The sequence below is a fragment of the Populus euphratica genome, unplaced genomic scaffold, assembly GCF_000495115.2.
Source record: "Populus euphratica unplaced genomic scaffold, PopEup_1.0 scaffold1207.1, whole genome shotgun sequence".
Lineage (NCBI taxonomy): Eukaryota > Viridiplantae > Streptophyta > Magnoliopsida > Malpighiales > Salicaceae > Populus > Populus euphratica.
The window spans coordinates 1-16637 of NW_011501064.1; the positions used below are offsets into that span (position 1 = coordinate 1).

Below are 16637 nucleotides of genomic sequence, written 5' to 3' on the forward strand. Positions count from 1 at the left end.
TTTTTATTAGGTTATTACAGTTTCATAATTTTGATTGCAGGTTTTACAGGTTAACCCATGTTGACTTATGTTATTTTTTTATTTTATTTCTGTGAGGTTATCCTGATTTTATAATTCAAGTCACGAGTATAAAAAGTTAATTTATATCAATTTTTTAAAATTAATTATTTTCAATTCCATTATTAACACTAAATTTGATTAAAATTTAAGTTTCATAATTTATTTTGATCCGTTTTATATAAGATTATTATGATTTTTTGATTCGGATTATGAATCTAGTAAGTTAACTATGATTGACCCATATCGATTTAATATATTATTATTTTAATAATTTTTTTAAAAAATATCTTAAATTTTTATAATTTAAATTATATTTTTCTAGTTATTCAAATTATATATGAATTATTAAATTAATCAGGTAATATTAAATTAACATATGAGCAATTTAAGTTTTTTTTATCTGAAACAATATTAATAATTTTAATATTTTTTTCAGTGTTTTATTTTTTTCAGTTAAAAAACACTGAAGAAGCTAATCTTTCTTCTAAATACAAGCAACAGAGCCAAGTCAACCGAAGCCAATGGCATCAGCAATGGCATCAGCAATGCCATCAACCACAACTACTACTCTCAGGCCACTGTTCATCAGCCAACAAAGACCCACCAGATTCTTCTTCGTAACATCTGGAATCAAATTTCCCGATAAAAAATGGATCGACAACAAAAACAAAAACAATTACTACCACCATAAGAATGTTGGTACTTATCCTGGATTCACCGTTCTCACTTCTTGTAGCTCTTGTTCTCTTCATTCTTTTCTTTCGCTTTGCTCTCCTTCTCTTCTTTCTCATCCTTCTCTTTGCTTTCTGTTCCAACCTCGTTCTCCTCCTCTTCGATCTCCTTTCTCCTACATGACCACTACTAATCAATCCTTTCCTGACCCTCCTCCTCAATCACCCTCTACCAAAACGGTAAAGTCTCTACTTTCTCTCTCTGTCTTTCTGTATATTTCGAGGCTGTCTCAATGGAAATTGGATTAAGAAAATAACAAACTAGGCTTTTTTATGAGTTAAATATGGGTTCTGATTCTTACTCGTTTTTAGTAAAGAGTCTGTCTCTAAATTGAGCAAGTTCAGTGTAGACAGATATTACATGCTTTCGAGTAATTGGTTGAAAAAGAAAACGAAAAGTATTAGTCATTTATGAGTCGAACAGAATAAAAGTGCAACCTTTTTTGTTAATTGAAAATGGATTTTGATTGTTAAGAATGTGTGAATAAAGGTTTTCTCTAAATTGCCTGATTCAATGTGGAAATTGGAGGTTTTTGAGCAATGGATTTTCTGGATATGTAGGTGAGGGTAGTGGTTAAGGGGAGGGTGCAGGGGGTGTTTTATAGGAACTGGACAGTGGAAAATGCTACGCAATTGGGGTTAAAAGGTTGGGTGAGGAACAGAAGGGATGGTTCTGTGGAGGCTTTATTCTCTGGGGATTCTGATAAGGTACAGGAAATGGAGCAGAGGTGCCGCCGTGGCCCACCTGATGCTATGGTCACTGGCTTCCTGGTTTGCCCTTCCTCTGATGATCCTGGAATTGGTTTCCAGCGCAAAGCAACTGTTTGATGAGTACTTGGGGAGATAATCAATGGAGGATTTCTGCTTCAGTATGTATAGTTCCTGCTCAATATGAATTACAATTTTATATCTTTTTAGAGATATACACGGTGCAGTTCTGAATTATCAATTGCCTTGCTGAATAACACAGTGACTTATCAAGTTTAAGACATTGGTCTTTTGATATGTTATTTCCATTTGATGCTCTTCTTCTTCTTTAATATGCATTTCATAAACCATCTGAGCTGGGGGAAATCAACGTGCTTGCCATAGTACAGTACTTTGAACCAGAACTAGTGTTTAATCTTAACAAAATCAGTTGACAATGGAAATCATGTTATTTCTAGTGGATCTTTGTTTGCGGTTGGGCCTTTCCTTGGCTGCCTGGAACCATACCGGTTGATTTTGTAAGGCTTTTATTGGTTTGTAGATTTTATGTCTCAGAGAGGGTCCAACTACAACATGGTAAGCATGTACTAGAATCCAACGTTAGGTACAAATGATACTATTATATCACAATGTTACCCAGCCTCTTCTATATTTTCTATGTTTTAATGTATGTCTACATTTTCTTCCTGGTAAAATTATTATTAAACAGAAACTCCTGAAAAACTTGGGTTAATCAGAGATTAATTAAGAAGATCATTGTCTTTGTCTTCGCTTTGTTATACTGGAGCGTTTTACACTTTCAATACATGAACTGGAATCATTAACTAGGATAGCTAGATGTTCAGACATTCTGTGCTAAAGACTTCCATCTTTGTGATCTTTCTTTACAAACTCTTTTCTGATTTTCAAGGTGCTTATCATCTTTTTTTTTTATTGAATAATAAGAATCCCGCTATCTTGTGCCTGCTGACCAAGGATAAACTTTGGTGCTTAGCAAGCTAATAAACAGACTATAACATATGGTTCACAAGAGATGCTATAATATTAGCACTAAAGTTGTTTTGGAGTACGAAGGATAGGTGTGGAATGTATTTGTTTCTGTTTGCTTGTTTTCTGGCCATCGCATTCGTTCTCCCATTATCCTGTTGTGGCAAGGTATATTGTGGATATGATTCTTCAATATATTAGCAAACAATCAAATTATAAATCTTCTTTTAATTTTAATAAACTCTGCTAAACATACCCAAGTAGTTTTGGTTGTCCTGAGAGTGTTCCGTTCTTCACACTGAGAGCATTTGGTTGAAAAAATGAAGTCCTGGAACTTTGAAGGGAAAAACTGGCATTAGATATTTTTCAACTTTTGAATCAATTGCATGTCGAACTACTCTGATGAGCACATTATTTGGGTTCTTACTAATATTATAAATTCCTAGAACTTTACTTCCTTTTGTTTTGGAAATCCAAGAGTTCTATACCTTCATTTCCTCTCATATTCCGATTCCATTGGACTTCAGTTAAAATCATTGGGGTGATTCCAGTGATTATGCTTTCATAACCATCTTTTATGTCCAAATGCATTGGTTTCATCTCAGAAAGCCAGGTTTCCAGGCCTTTGTTTCGTGTAGCCTTTCATAATTGAACCTAACTTCCTTTTTGGGAGCCATTTTAGTCTGTCATCATTGGTTTGAGCATGATCGTTTCAACACTGACAGTCCAGAAGGATGTTCATCACCTCATAAACTTGGACCATCTTGTGTAGGAAAGTACTTTCTTGGTTATTTACGCAAAGTGAATAATGTTTAATTCTCAACTGACTTGAAGGGACATAGTTGCTATCTATGGCTGTCTCGGGGACTGAAACTTATATGCACCGCCTGACTGCATAGAAACATTGAAATGACTGCATAAATTAAAAGTGGGAAATTTTCTTGAAGCACTTTCCAATGTGTCGTACTTATTGTTCAGTGATATCTCTACCATCTGTGGTCAATTCTCTCTTGGCTGATTGCATGCAATCAAAATGTAAATGTTTGAATCATGCAAAGCTTTGCTTGTAAAAACTGGCTAGCAAGAAGATTGATTGATTTTAGGCTTGTTAGGAGCTGTTTAATTCATACCACTGCTTCTGTTGGTCCTTTCATTTATTATGATTTGGTTGACACTGTCCATCATCTGAGGTGTTCCCAGTGGATGTCTAGGAGGGGCATTTTGTAGGTCAATTTATCAATTGTAGTTAACCTAAGAGAACCAGTGAATTTGATCATTTGGTTGACCATGGTCGTGTTGGGCGGATGAATTTGCAATTTAGCTAGTGGGAGTGCTGACATCGGGAACTTTCTTGGCTTAAAAAAGTTTTTTGCATTATTTTATTAATCAATTAAAGTTTTTAGATTTTAAAGAGATTTTAAGGAGTTTAAAAATTTAAGATATAATTTGATAAATTAACCATAACTTTTAATATGATTGTTAGATTAAATTGAAATTTTAATAAAAAAATTTAAAAGTCATATTTTCTATTAAATTAAAATTTTATGATAATTAGAGATCAAGAAGGTCTAAGAAGGCCCAGAGAAGTTACTATGTAAAATTGTTTTTATTTATCTTATTATATTAGGATTATATTTTTTATTTAGAATAAAAATTTTAATTTAATTAATATTATATTATTTAATAGATCTAGATCCTATTAATTAAGTAAGTTTTAATTATGAATTCTTTTCTTTCAAGGATTCGGTCTAGCACTACTATAAATGAAATTGTCTAGTTTATTTTTATGAGAACATTCAAACTATTCATACTTTTAATAAAATATATTTTCTTTATTCATCTACAATGGTTAGGGCTTTACCTTCTATCCTCACTATATGACATGTCAATTTATATTAGAGTAGGCAAGTGTATTTGATGAATGGAGATTGTAGTAACCCATTTCATAATGCAGAAATGGAGACTTTTTAGGGTATTGTGTGGACTGAGAAATAGAAACTAGATCATTTAGAATAAAAGTTTGATTGATAGGATCAAGCCATAATAGATCCAAATCCAATTTGGTTAATGAGAGATGCAAATAAGAATCACAAAGAGAAAGGAAAGTGTTTGGAGACATGTGGAGGTTGATCTTATTTTATACCTTTTTATGAAATTCCACTTGATAATCACTTATTGTGGAGGAGTTTGGTGAAACTACAATTTTAAAGTTATCTAATTATTTTAAAGATAACATGAATAAAGAGAGTATTGACAAACAATTTGAGTCTTTTGATATTAAGTTGAGGAAAACAATGAAAACTAGGATCTTTCATGTATGGATGAAGATCTTGCAAACAAGGACATGCTAATTTCTAATAATTTTTTAAAAAATATTATGAATAATTATCTTGATTTTTTTTTAATTCAAACGTTGAAGTATTTTAAGTTATAGATGATGATAGGCTCAAGTTTGAAGTAAAAGAATATGTGAATGAACTATATGTGAACTTTATAGAAATGAAAATATAACATTAAATATGGATTATTTTTCAATATGCATATATTATAAATTAAATTTTGAAGTTCAAAGGTAAAGACATGCTACTTAGTAAATATATTAGCTATAATGCTATATTCAAAGTATTTATTTGGAGCGGAAGCATTCAATTTTTTAGAGTTAACTTGAGGACAAGTTTTTGGAAGTAAAAGGATTAATTTGGGTAACTATTTTAATATTCTTGGCCTAACAATGTTTATTGGATTATTTCATTATTGGTTAAAGTTTTTAGGTATGAGATATTTAAAAAGAGTTTAAGATGTAGTTTGACAAATCAAGCATATCTTTTAATCCGATTATTGGATCGAATTGAAATTTTAACAAAAGATTTTGAATGCATTGTTTCCTTTTGAGTTAAAAACTTTGAAAATGATCACAATATTGGCTATCATACATTACAAAAGCAATACAAACACATCGATTTTTGAAAAAACTTCAGAAATGATCATAACATTGGTTTTTGCACATTGTAAGAGCAACCTAATCACATTAGCTTTCAAAAACTTTGAAAATGATAACAACATTGACTTTTGTACATTGTAGAAACAACTCAATCATATTGGTTTTTGAAAACTTCAGAAACAATCAAAACATTAACTTGTGTACATTGCGAAAGCAACTTAACCATATTAATTTCACACCACCATTTACAATTCATTTGTATTCTTTTCATACATAGCATTTATAATTACAATAAAAAACTTATATCGATATCATAAGTTGTAAGTGAGACTTTACTTACATTTTTTTCTAGTTGAGTGAGCTCTACTGATAAAAAATCTTATCTCTTAGGTTGCTCTTTATTCTTACAAATATTTTTTGTTAGTACATTCTTTAAAATTCATTACATATTCTTTGTACAAGAAACATTTATTTTATAAACTTCATACTTAGACTCATTATGTTTAACAATTTATAACAATATATCAAAATATTATTTAATGTTTCACTCACTAGAGTTGAAGAACTTAGTTTCAAATGAGGTTTATTTCTTTAATAAGCTAAGATATAAATATACAACTTTAGTAGGGATGGTTAAACTTAGTTATGCCGTTTAAACACTTAAATTCATTAAAATACAATGGCACATGAATCTATGATGTAACATACAACCTGACATTTCTCTAGGGTTTCATATATATTTGGAGTTTTATAACTCTAAATGAGGTAAGGTTTATTTCCTACAAAAGCTAACATCATTAACCACATTTGAAGACATATACCCTAAATTTTCTTTTTTTCTAATCTCAGATTTTAGTTGAAGGTTTGACGTAAATTATGTCCAGTAATTTCCAACCTGACTTGCCTTCAAGTTTTTCTCTATATGTACAATTCTATTCGAAAGTTAACACTCTTAACTACAACTTTCATGAAGGATAATATCTCAAATTTTATCTTTAACTAGTTCAATTTCTGGCCATAATTTTGCTAGTAACACTATCCAGATTTCTTGTTTATAGGTCTATCACACAACCAATTATTTTCATGAATTTCTTTCACTCTTTTTACTCCTATAGTATAAAAAACATGTCATTTCCACAGTAATAATCATTCATGAGATTTGAAACACTCACCATTAAATTTCACTAGAGCATGTACTATATAAATTTATTTAGATGTTTAGATTTTAGCATATATAATTTCTTATATGGTCATAAACACTTGTTCTTTTAACGTGCACACACAAATCAATATTAAAAAGTTTTTCCCTTTTTATTTTTCATGTTTGGTTGAAGGTTTCAAGGCCTTGGTATTCATGTTTTTCTTTAATTTTTTTAAAAACATCATCATGTCTCCTTTAGTCCCATTACACATTTTATCCTTAATTTTCATTTACCATAAAAATCTCTTTAAGAACCCTAATTTAATAATTTATATCTTTGTATACAACTTACCTAAAGGTGTTAGAAATTTATTTAGGAAGGTATTACTTCCTAGCTGTGTTTTTGCTTCCCAAAGCTCCTTCTCCCTAAAAGTTTTTGGTCTTTCTTTATCTTATTTCTGTTGCCGCTAGCTTACTGTTTTATTCATGTTCTTTATGAAATAGTGGCCATAAATCATGAATTACACGATGCACATCTCCACTAGGATGCGTCTCAAGAGTCAATAGAAGATTATCTAAAGACTCCTTACTCAGGCCATCCTTAATGAATTGTATTTTATCTTCACGGTTTATAGATACCATTCCTAAAGAACGACATTGTGTATTACAAGTCCATCTAGCACATCGATGACAGACATCCAGTCGTTTTGCACGACGCTTCTTTGCAAAAGTGCTTTTACCTGTTCCAGGCATGTGTGAAATGAAGTTAGAGGACTCACCTGATAATCGGACCTTTGCTTCAATCAACCAGCGAATATCTTCAGGAATTCCATGATTCATTAACAATCTCAATCTTGCACATCTAGCACGGTAAATTTTTGTAATCGCATTCTGAGGCAGAGCGGGAAAATACTTTTTCAATTTTTCAAGATTAGTGTCCATTTTCAAATGAGAATTAGAAGAGAGATTCAAAGAATTGCACAAATACACAAATATCAGTTATTGTGGGAAACTGAAAGAACCGACTTAAGTCACGGAGTACCGTTATCCGCCATTTGACCGGGGTGAGAGAAACTAGCAAAAATCACTCAAAAAGAAACACAAAAAAGAAAATGTGAGAAAAACAAAATAATCAACCTTTATCTACAAGATCATTCAAACCAGCTAATTCATTTTCACTTGGAAAATTATCAAAGTAAGCTTTCAAACGATGTCCATTTTCCTTAAAATCATTGTCATTTATTGAATTCTCAATATCACAGGCCCCATAAGGATTGGTCCATCTTAATCTTAGCTCTTTAGGGAATGCATAGAGTTGAGAATCATAAAACAAAACTTTTTGACTAGTGTCAATTTTTTGACAATTTTCACAAGTTTTGCAGAATGCGTGTGTGTCCTTGAACATGGTGGGCCAATAAAATCCATTTTGAAAGATTTTTGCAGCAGTCTTTTTTGACGAGAAATAACTTCCACATGCTTCAAAATGACAAAGTTTAATGACACTACTTACCTCATTGTCGGGAATGAATCTTTGAAATATTTGATCAGGACAATATTTGAATAAGTTAGGGTCATCACAATAAAAGTTCTTCACTTCGTTCAAAAACTTTTCTTTGTCTTGGGTACTCCAATCAGCTGGCAAATCTCCTAAAGCAAGAAAATTGATATTTTTATCATACCAAGGCATTGGACTAAGAGAAAGTAAGGATTCGTTAGGAAAGTAATCATCGATTAGTGTGATGTTAGATGTCGAATCTGTTGTCACTGTTGACAAAAGATTTGCATCAACATTTTCGATGCTTGTTTCATCCATGATTTCTTCCTCAGAATAAACCATTTGAAAATCTTCAGTTTCATCCAATTCATTTTTACTTAAAGTAGATTCAAGTTGATCATAAACTAATTCGTCAATATGATCTACTTCTTGTAAATCATTATCATCTCCAGGTTGCTTGCAAATGTTGAAAATATTCATCTCCAATGTCATGTTTCCAAATGATAGCTTCATCAGTCTATTCCTATAATTAATCAATGCGTTAGAGGTTGCAAGAAATGGACGTCCTAAAATAACAGGAAATGAATTACATGCTTCAACAGGTTCTGTGTCCAAGACAATAAAATCCATAGGATAAATGAATTTATCGACTTGTACTAACACGTCTTCAATTATTCCTCTAGGCACTTTTACAGATCTATCGGCAAGAAAAAGAGATATAGAAGTTGGTTTTAACTCACCTAGATTGAGACTCTGAAAAACTGAATATGGAAGTAAATTCACACTAGCACCAAGATCAAGTAAGGCTATTTCAATTTTATGCTCTCCAATAAAGCAGGAAATTGTAGGACAACCAGGGTCTTTATATTTCAAAGCATTATTGTTCTGAAGAATAGCACTTACTTGTTCGGCTAGAAAGGCTTTCTTTTTCACATTCAGTTTCCTCTTCATAGTGCATAGATCTTTCAAAAATTTAGCATAGGAAGGAACCTGTTTAATAGCATCCAACAATGGTATATTGATCCTTACCTGTTTGAAAATTTCAAAGATTTCAGAGTTGTGATTGACTTTCCTTTGTTTGGTCATGGCTTGAGGAAATGGAAGTGCTGGCGGCCTTTGTTTGGTCATGGCATGAGCAAATGGAAGTGTTGGCGGTGAATCAGTCGTTTCTTTGCAATTTTCAGATTCATCCCCTTCCTTACTGATTGTGCATCAAAAGTGTCATTAAGTCTCTTATTTTACATATGTATTTATTATTTTTATTTGGTTTTTTTTATAATAATTGATGTGTTTTTTAGTAATGAAGTTTGTTTTAATGTTTCGATAGGTTTTTGGAGCTTAAATGAATTAATTCACAAAATTCAACGTCGGAATTCAGAACAAAGAATTGAAGAGACATTTAGTTGAAGATTGAAGCAAATCTTGGTTCAAATAAGTGCTCCAAATTTGTCCCAAAAATCAATTCTATTCCAATTCTAGAAAAGAATATCATATGATTTATTTCAAGCCCAAACTTGCCTTATGTTGTGTGCAAACTTAAACCATTAAACACTCAAGATTTCAATGTCAATCTTAGCCCAAATAATAAGTACATTTATATACTTATTTGATGCTCAAATTCAGCCCAAAATCAGCCCCAAATCAGCCCAAAATCAACCCCAAATCAACCTTCAAATCAACCCAAACACAATCCATGATCTTACATGTCCACACAACAAATAACAATTGATTTATTTTGGGCAATCCATTGATCCAAGAAGGCAAGCACATGGATGGAAAGCTGGAGGGGATATTTTAACATTATTTTGGGTCAAAAAGAAGAAGGAGACATCTCATAAATGAGGAAGAAAAACGTGCACCAAAGTAGTTGTAAAGCTGTCTTGATTTGATTTTTCAGAACACCTTTCTGTGTTTTGCCCATAACTTTTGACTCAGGTGTCCAAATGAGCTGTTCTTTAATGATCTGGAAAGGTGACAGAATTGCCTATAAATATGTCTCTAATAGACTTCTCCAAAAAAAGCTTCTAAGAGGGTCGAATTGCTGTCCAAAGTTAGAGTCAGATTTGTGTCCGAATTTTTTCTGAAATTGTATTGTGTTCTTCTTTATAGATTTCGGTTCTTTAGTTTGTAAAACTTATTTTTTCAGTTGGATTCAAGTTCTTTCATGTTTATTGAAGTATTCTTATATATAATCATGGTTGGCTAAACTCTTTCTTGGATCCAAATCAAGGATAATGGTGATTGAGGTGAGTTTTTTAGGATATGAATGAATCTTAATGTTTATCTTCTTATTTTCTTCATGAATGATTTATTATTGTAAAGAAATTTTAGAAATCATTTAGGTAATGTTATAATCTTGAATTTTTATGCACAAACTTTAGTTTTGGTATAGAGATTGCTTGATTCAATGTCTTACTTAATATGAAAGTACTTGTTCATTCTTAAGCAATAATCAATCTTCATCTTTCTAATCTTCATTGTAATATCTTCCGATCTAATATCACCATCGTTGAGATTAGGTTGAGTTATCTTATATATGTTGAAGAAATCACCAATACATCACCATTAAAATTGATTTGGACCAAGACTTACTTTTCTTGTCATTTAAAATCTATTTACATTTTTTTTATCTTTGAAAACAAATCCATCAATTATTTTCAACCAAGTTATTGTTAATTTAATTTCTCTTGAGTTTTTTTTTTTTGTTACTTAGCTTAATTTCCAGATCTAGCTCTCTGTGGATATGACCTCGATCTTACCGAGTTAATTGCTACATCGCATACTCGTGCACTTGCGAGTTAAAACAAGCCGATCATAAAAAGCGGTCAAGCAATTTTGGCGCCGTTGCCGGGGAGCTAGCAAGCAAAGGTAACAAATTTAGATTTGATTATTGGAAAACTAAAAAAAAATCATATAAAAAAAAATTAAATTAATTTGGCTGGTTTTACCGCCTAAAAAAAAAAAAATTGACCTTAACATTTCGGATATTGGACTGTGGACTGGACTATTAATTGTTGGATTTTGGTTGGTTCAACCATTTTTCTTTTATTGTCTATTCTTATTATTTTCTAATATTTTTCTTGTTTATTTCATTTTATTTTGTTGTTTTGTTTTTATTTATTGTTTTAGTGTTTGGCCGGTATTACCGCCTTTGTTTTTTTATTCATGCTTGGTATAATTATCTTTTAATGTTTATTGTTGTTATTTTTTCTTATATTTATTGTCTAAAGTGCTTGGTTGGTATTACCACCTCTTGTTTATTTCCTTTTTATTTTTTTGTTTTGTTATGATTATTTTTGTTATATTTATTGTTTGAAGTGCTTGGCCGGTATTACCGCCTTTTGTTTATTCATGCTTGTTATAATTATCTTTTAATGTTTATTGTTGTTATTTTTCTTATATTTATTGTCTAAAGTGCTTGGCCGGTATCACCGCCTTTTTAATTCAAGCTTCTTATAATTATCTTTTAAAGTTTATTGTTGTTAATAGTGCTTATTAGTTGGAGAGTGAATTTCTTAATTTGTTGTATTTTTATTTTTGAGCTATTACTTTTATTTGCATTTTTTTTTCTTTCCTTTCCTTTCATTTTCATATAATTGTTATATTATTATTATTTTATCATGGCTAATGTTGAAGATGTAGAGGGTGAAGGGAGTGTTCAAGGTAATGGACCTCCACAATTCAATGATCAACCTAATTTTCGAACTCTTAGAGAGTATCTTCACCCGGCTAGACAAAGTACACCTTCGTGTATTATCTTACCTCTTAACCAACAAGCTTTCAATTTGAAACCGGGCATGATTCAACTTCTTCCCACATTTCATGCTATGGATTCTGAAAATCCATACATACACATTAAAGACTTTGAAGAGGTATGTAATACTTTTATTGATAGAACATGCACAGAGGAAACCATTCGACTTAAATTGTTCCCATTCTCTCTAAAGGATAAAGCCAAGCTTTGGCTAAACTCCTTGCGTCCTAGGTCTATAGGTACATGGAGAGAAATGCAAGCTGAATTTTTGAAAAAATACTTCCCCACTCATAGGACAGCAGCTTTACAACGTCAAATGATGAATTTTTCTTGTTGTCCAAATGAGTCATTTCACCAAGCTTGGGAAAGGTTCAAAGACTTGTTAAATGCATGCCCTCATCATGGTTTTGAGATGTGGAGGTTAGTGAGTTTCTTTTATGACTCTCTTACCGTAGATTTTAAAAAGCTAGTGTCAACCATGTGTAATGGTGAGTTTTATGACAAAGAACCAAGTGAGGCCTTTGATTTTTTTGATCAATTGGCTGAAAACACAAAGCAATGGGAGACTTCTCTCCCAGTTCATGTTGAGTCTAGAAACACCATTTCTCATTCAAGTGGGAAGTTTCAATTGAAAGAGACTGATGACCTCAATGCTAGATTAGCCTCATTGGCTAGGAAAGTAGAGTCTCTTGAGATTAAAAAAGTGCATGTCATAAGTGAACAACAAGAGGAAAGTTGTGTTGTTTGTGAGAGCAAAGGACATAGGACAATTGAGTGTCCTACCATTCCAGCCTTCAAGGAAGTGCTATATGGCCAAACTTCTTATTCAAGTAATGTAAGAAAGCCATTTCCAAACCAAGTAGGCAATCCCTACTCTGAGACCTATAATCCTGGATGGAGGAACCACCCAAATTTTGGATGGAGAAATGAGGGCTCTTCAGTACCTCAAACATTTCAACCTCCACCCCAACCATTTCATGCTCCCACACATAACACATACCAACCACCTCATAAGAGATCCTTAGAGGATACTCTTCAACAATTCATGCAAACGCAAGGAGGAATCAACAACCAAGTTTACAAATTCCAAGACCAGACCAATAGGACCTTAGATGACATTCGAAGTCAACTAACTAAGTTGACTCAATCACTAAGCATTCAAGAGAAGGGAAAAATCCCAGCTCAACCAATGCCCAATCCTAGAGGTCAGGTACACATGAGTGAATCCTCACCTAGTGAACCTTCAAACCATGAACAAGTCCAAGCCATCACTACCCTTAGAAGTGGAAAGATTATTGACAAAGGTGTAGGTTTTAGGATTCCTAAAGGTATTATAGAGGATAAATCTAGGGAAAGTGAAGAGGGAATCAAAACACAAGTGACAAATGAGAGTTTGAGTGACAAAGAAGGTGAGATAAATGAGAAAGAGATGAGTGAGAAAGGAGATGATTCAAGAAAAATTGGAGTCAAAATGAGTGATTTAGAATTTGTTCCTAGAGCACCATTTCCACAAAGGTTAGGGAAACCTAAACAAGATCTTATGAACTCAGAAATCTATGAATTGTTCAAACAAGTGAAAGTCAATATTCCACTCCTTGATGCAATTAAACAAGTTCCATCTTATGCAAAGTTTCTTAAGGATTTATGCACAGTCAAAAGGAGATTGAATGTGAAAGAAAGAGCCTTTCTAACTGAACATGCTAGTGCCATCATCCAGTTTAAGACCCCTCCCAAATACAAAGATCCTGGTTGTCCTACCATTTCATGCATTATTGGAAGTCATAAGATAGATCAAGCTTTGTTGGATTTAGGAGCAAGTGTGAATTTAATACCCTACACTGTTTACGAACAATTAGATTTAGGAGAAATCAAGCCTACTCGAATCACCCTTCAATTAGCTGATAGGTCAATCAAGATTCCTAGGGGTATCGTTGAGGATGTGTTGGTCCAAGTAGATAAATTCTACTTTCCTGTTGATTTTGTAGTATTAGACACCGCACCAATTCAAGGTTCTAATGCCCCCATCCCAGTCATCTTAGGGAGACCTTTCCTAGCTACATCCAATGCCTTAATTAACTGTAGGAATGGGGTGATGAAATTGTCTTTTGGGAATATGACTGTGGAGATGAACATATTCAATGTCTCCAAACAAATCGGGGAACATGAGGACATTAGAGAGGTAGATTTCATCCAAACAGTTTGTCAAGAACACTTTGAGAGAGTGTGGATCAAGGATCCATTGGAGAGAACTTTAATTCATGATGAAAGATTTTATTCTTTGGAATGTGTTGATGAGGAGGTAAGAGAACTCGAGACTTATCTAGATCCAATGCCTATTATGTCAATAGGTCAATGGACCCCATCATTTGAGCCTTTGATTTCATCCCAAGTGAAAGTTGAGGAATCTCTTGTCCAGCCTGATAAACTAGAAAGGAAGCCTTTACCGAGTGATCTTAAGTATGCATTTCTAGGGGAAGATGAATCATATCCTATTGTGATCTCATCAAAACTTAGCATAGAGCAAGAACACAAACTTTTGAGAGTGGTGAGAAAACACAAGAAAGCAATTGGGTGGAAAATTACTGACTTGAAAGGAATTAGCCCTCTTTTATGTACACATAGAATCTATCTTGAAGAAGAGGCTAAATCTGTGAGGCAAATGCAAAGACGATTGAACCCAAACATGAAGGAAGTAGTGAGAGGTGAAGTGCTTAAGCTACTTGATGCAGGTATCATTTACCCTATTACAAACTCAAAATGGGTTAGTCCAACCCAAGTTGTCCCAAAAAAATCTGGAGTCACGGTAGTGAAGAATGAAAATAATGAGCTGGTACCAACTAGAATCCAAACTGGATGGCGTATGTGCATTGATTATCGTAAATTGAACATGGTGACTAGGAAGGACCATTTTCCACTTCCATTTTTAGACCAAGTGCTTGAAAGAGTAGCTGGAAGAGCTTTCTATTGTTTTCTGGATGGATACTCAGGTTACAACCAAATTGAGATTTCTTTAGAAGACCAAGAAAAAACCACTTTCACTTGTCCTTTTGGTACTTATGCTTATAGAAGAATGCCATTTGGTTTGTGTAATGCACCAACCACTTTTCAAAGGTGTATGATGAGTATCTTTAGTGACATGGTGGAAAATTTTTTGGAAGTTTTTATGGATGATTTTTCAGTTTATGGGGATTCTTACGAGTTGTGTCTAATGAATCTAGAAAAAGTTCTTGAAAGGTGTGAAGAGAGCAATCTTGTACTCAATTGGGAGAAGTGTCATTTTATGGTGACACATGGCATTGTTTTAGGTCACATTGTCTCTTCAAAAGGGATAGAGGTAGATAAGTCAAAAGTGGAAGTCATTCAAAAATTAACTACCCCTAAGACTGTGAAAGATGTGAGATCTTTTTTAGGACATGCTGGTTTTTATCGAAGATTCATTCATTCTTTTAGTACCATTGCCAAACCATTGTGTAACTTGTTGTCACAAGATGTCCCATTTGATTGGACATCAAAATGTCAAGAAGCTTTTGAAAAGCTTAAAGGGTTGTTGACAACTGCACCAATCATGCAAGCTCCTGATTGGTCTTTACCATTTGAACTGATGTGTGATGCTAGTGATTTTGCGGTTGGGGCTGTTTTAGGGCAAAGAAAAGACAAGAAACCTTATGTCATATATTATGCTAGCAAGACTTTGAATGATGCTTAATTGAATTACACTACAACTGAAAAAGAACTCTTAGCTGTGGTCTTTGCATTAGACAAGTTTAGGTCTTATTTGGTTGGATCTCTTGTTATTGTTTTCACTGATCATGCAGCATTGAAATATTTGCTCACAAAACAAGATGCCAAACCACGTTTGATTCGATGGATCCTCCTACTCCAAGAGTTTAACATTGAAATTCGAGATAAAAAGGGAGTAGAGAATGTAGTAGCTGATCATTTGTCTCGTCTTTCAAGCTATAAGACCATAATTGATGAATCTCCAATAAATGAACTCTTTGCTGATGAAAATTTATTTTGTGCAGGTACTGTCTCTTACATTGGTTCTCCATGGTATGCTGACATAGCAAATTACCTAGCCACAAGTCAGATTCCTTCTCATTGGTCTAAACTTGACAAACAAAAATTCTTGCGCAATGTGCGCACCTTTTTTTGGGATGACCCCTACCTATTTAAATATTGTCCTGACCAAATTATTAGGCGGTGCATCCCTGATCATGAAATTCCAAGGGTCATTAATTTTTGTCATGCATTAGCCTGTGGTGGGCATTTCTCTTCCAAGAAAACCATTGCCAAAATCTTGCAGTGTGGTTTTTATTGGCCTACCATGTTTAAAGATGTTCATGCCTTCTGTGTTGCATGTGACCGATGCCAACGACTAGGTAGCCTCACTAGGCGTAACATGATGCCCCTTAACCCCATCCTTGTTTTGGAAATATTTGATTGTTGGGGGATTGATTTCATGGGACCTTTTCCAAGTTCATTTGGTTACCAATTCATCCTTGTAGCTGTTGATTATGTGTCTAAATGGGTGGAGGCCATTGCATCTCGAACCAATGACCATCGAGTTGTGGTCAAATTCTTGAAAGAAAATATTTTCTCTCGTTTTGGCATGCCTCGGGCTATGATTAGTGATGGGGGAAAACATTTTTGTAACAAGCCCGTTGGGATTTTGATGAGAAAATATGGTGTAATTCACAAGGTCAGTACCCCCTATCACCCACAGACTAGTGGCCAAGCTGAGTTGGCAAATAGGGAGATCAAGAACATTTTAGAGAAAACAGTCAATCCAAACCGTAAAGATTGGTCCCTACGACTAG

General features: G+C 33.4%; 1 protein-coding gene across 1 annotated transcript; it reads left to right on the forward strand.

Moving 5' to 3' along the window:
- The first annotated feature begins 550 nt into the window (after positions 1–550).
- On the forward strand, positions 551–1831 carry LOC105117180 (acylphosphatase family). Its single transcript, XM_011014753.1, has 2 exons — positions 551–971; positions 1353–1831. The coding sequence occupies exons 1-2, from the start codon at positions 582–584 to the stop codon at positions 1617–1619; spliced, it is 657 nt and encodes a 218-aa protein (XP_011013055.1). The 5' UTR covers positions 551–581; the 3' UTR covers positions 1620–1831.
- The last annotated feature ends 14806 nt before the right edge of the window (positions 1832–16637 follow it).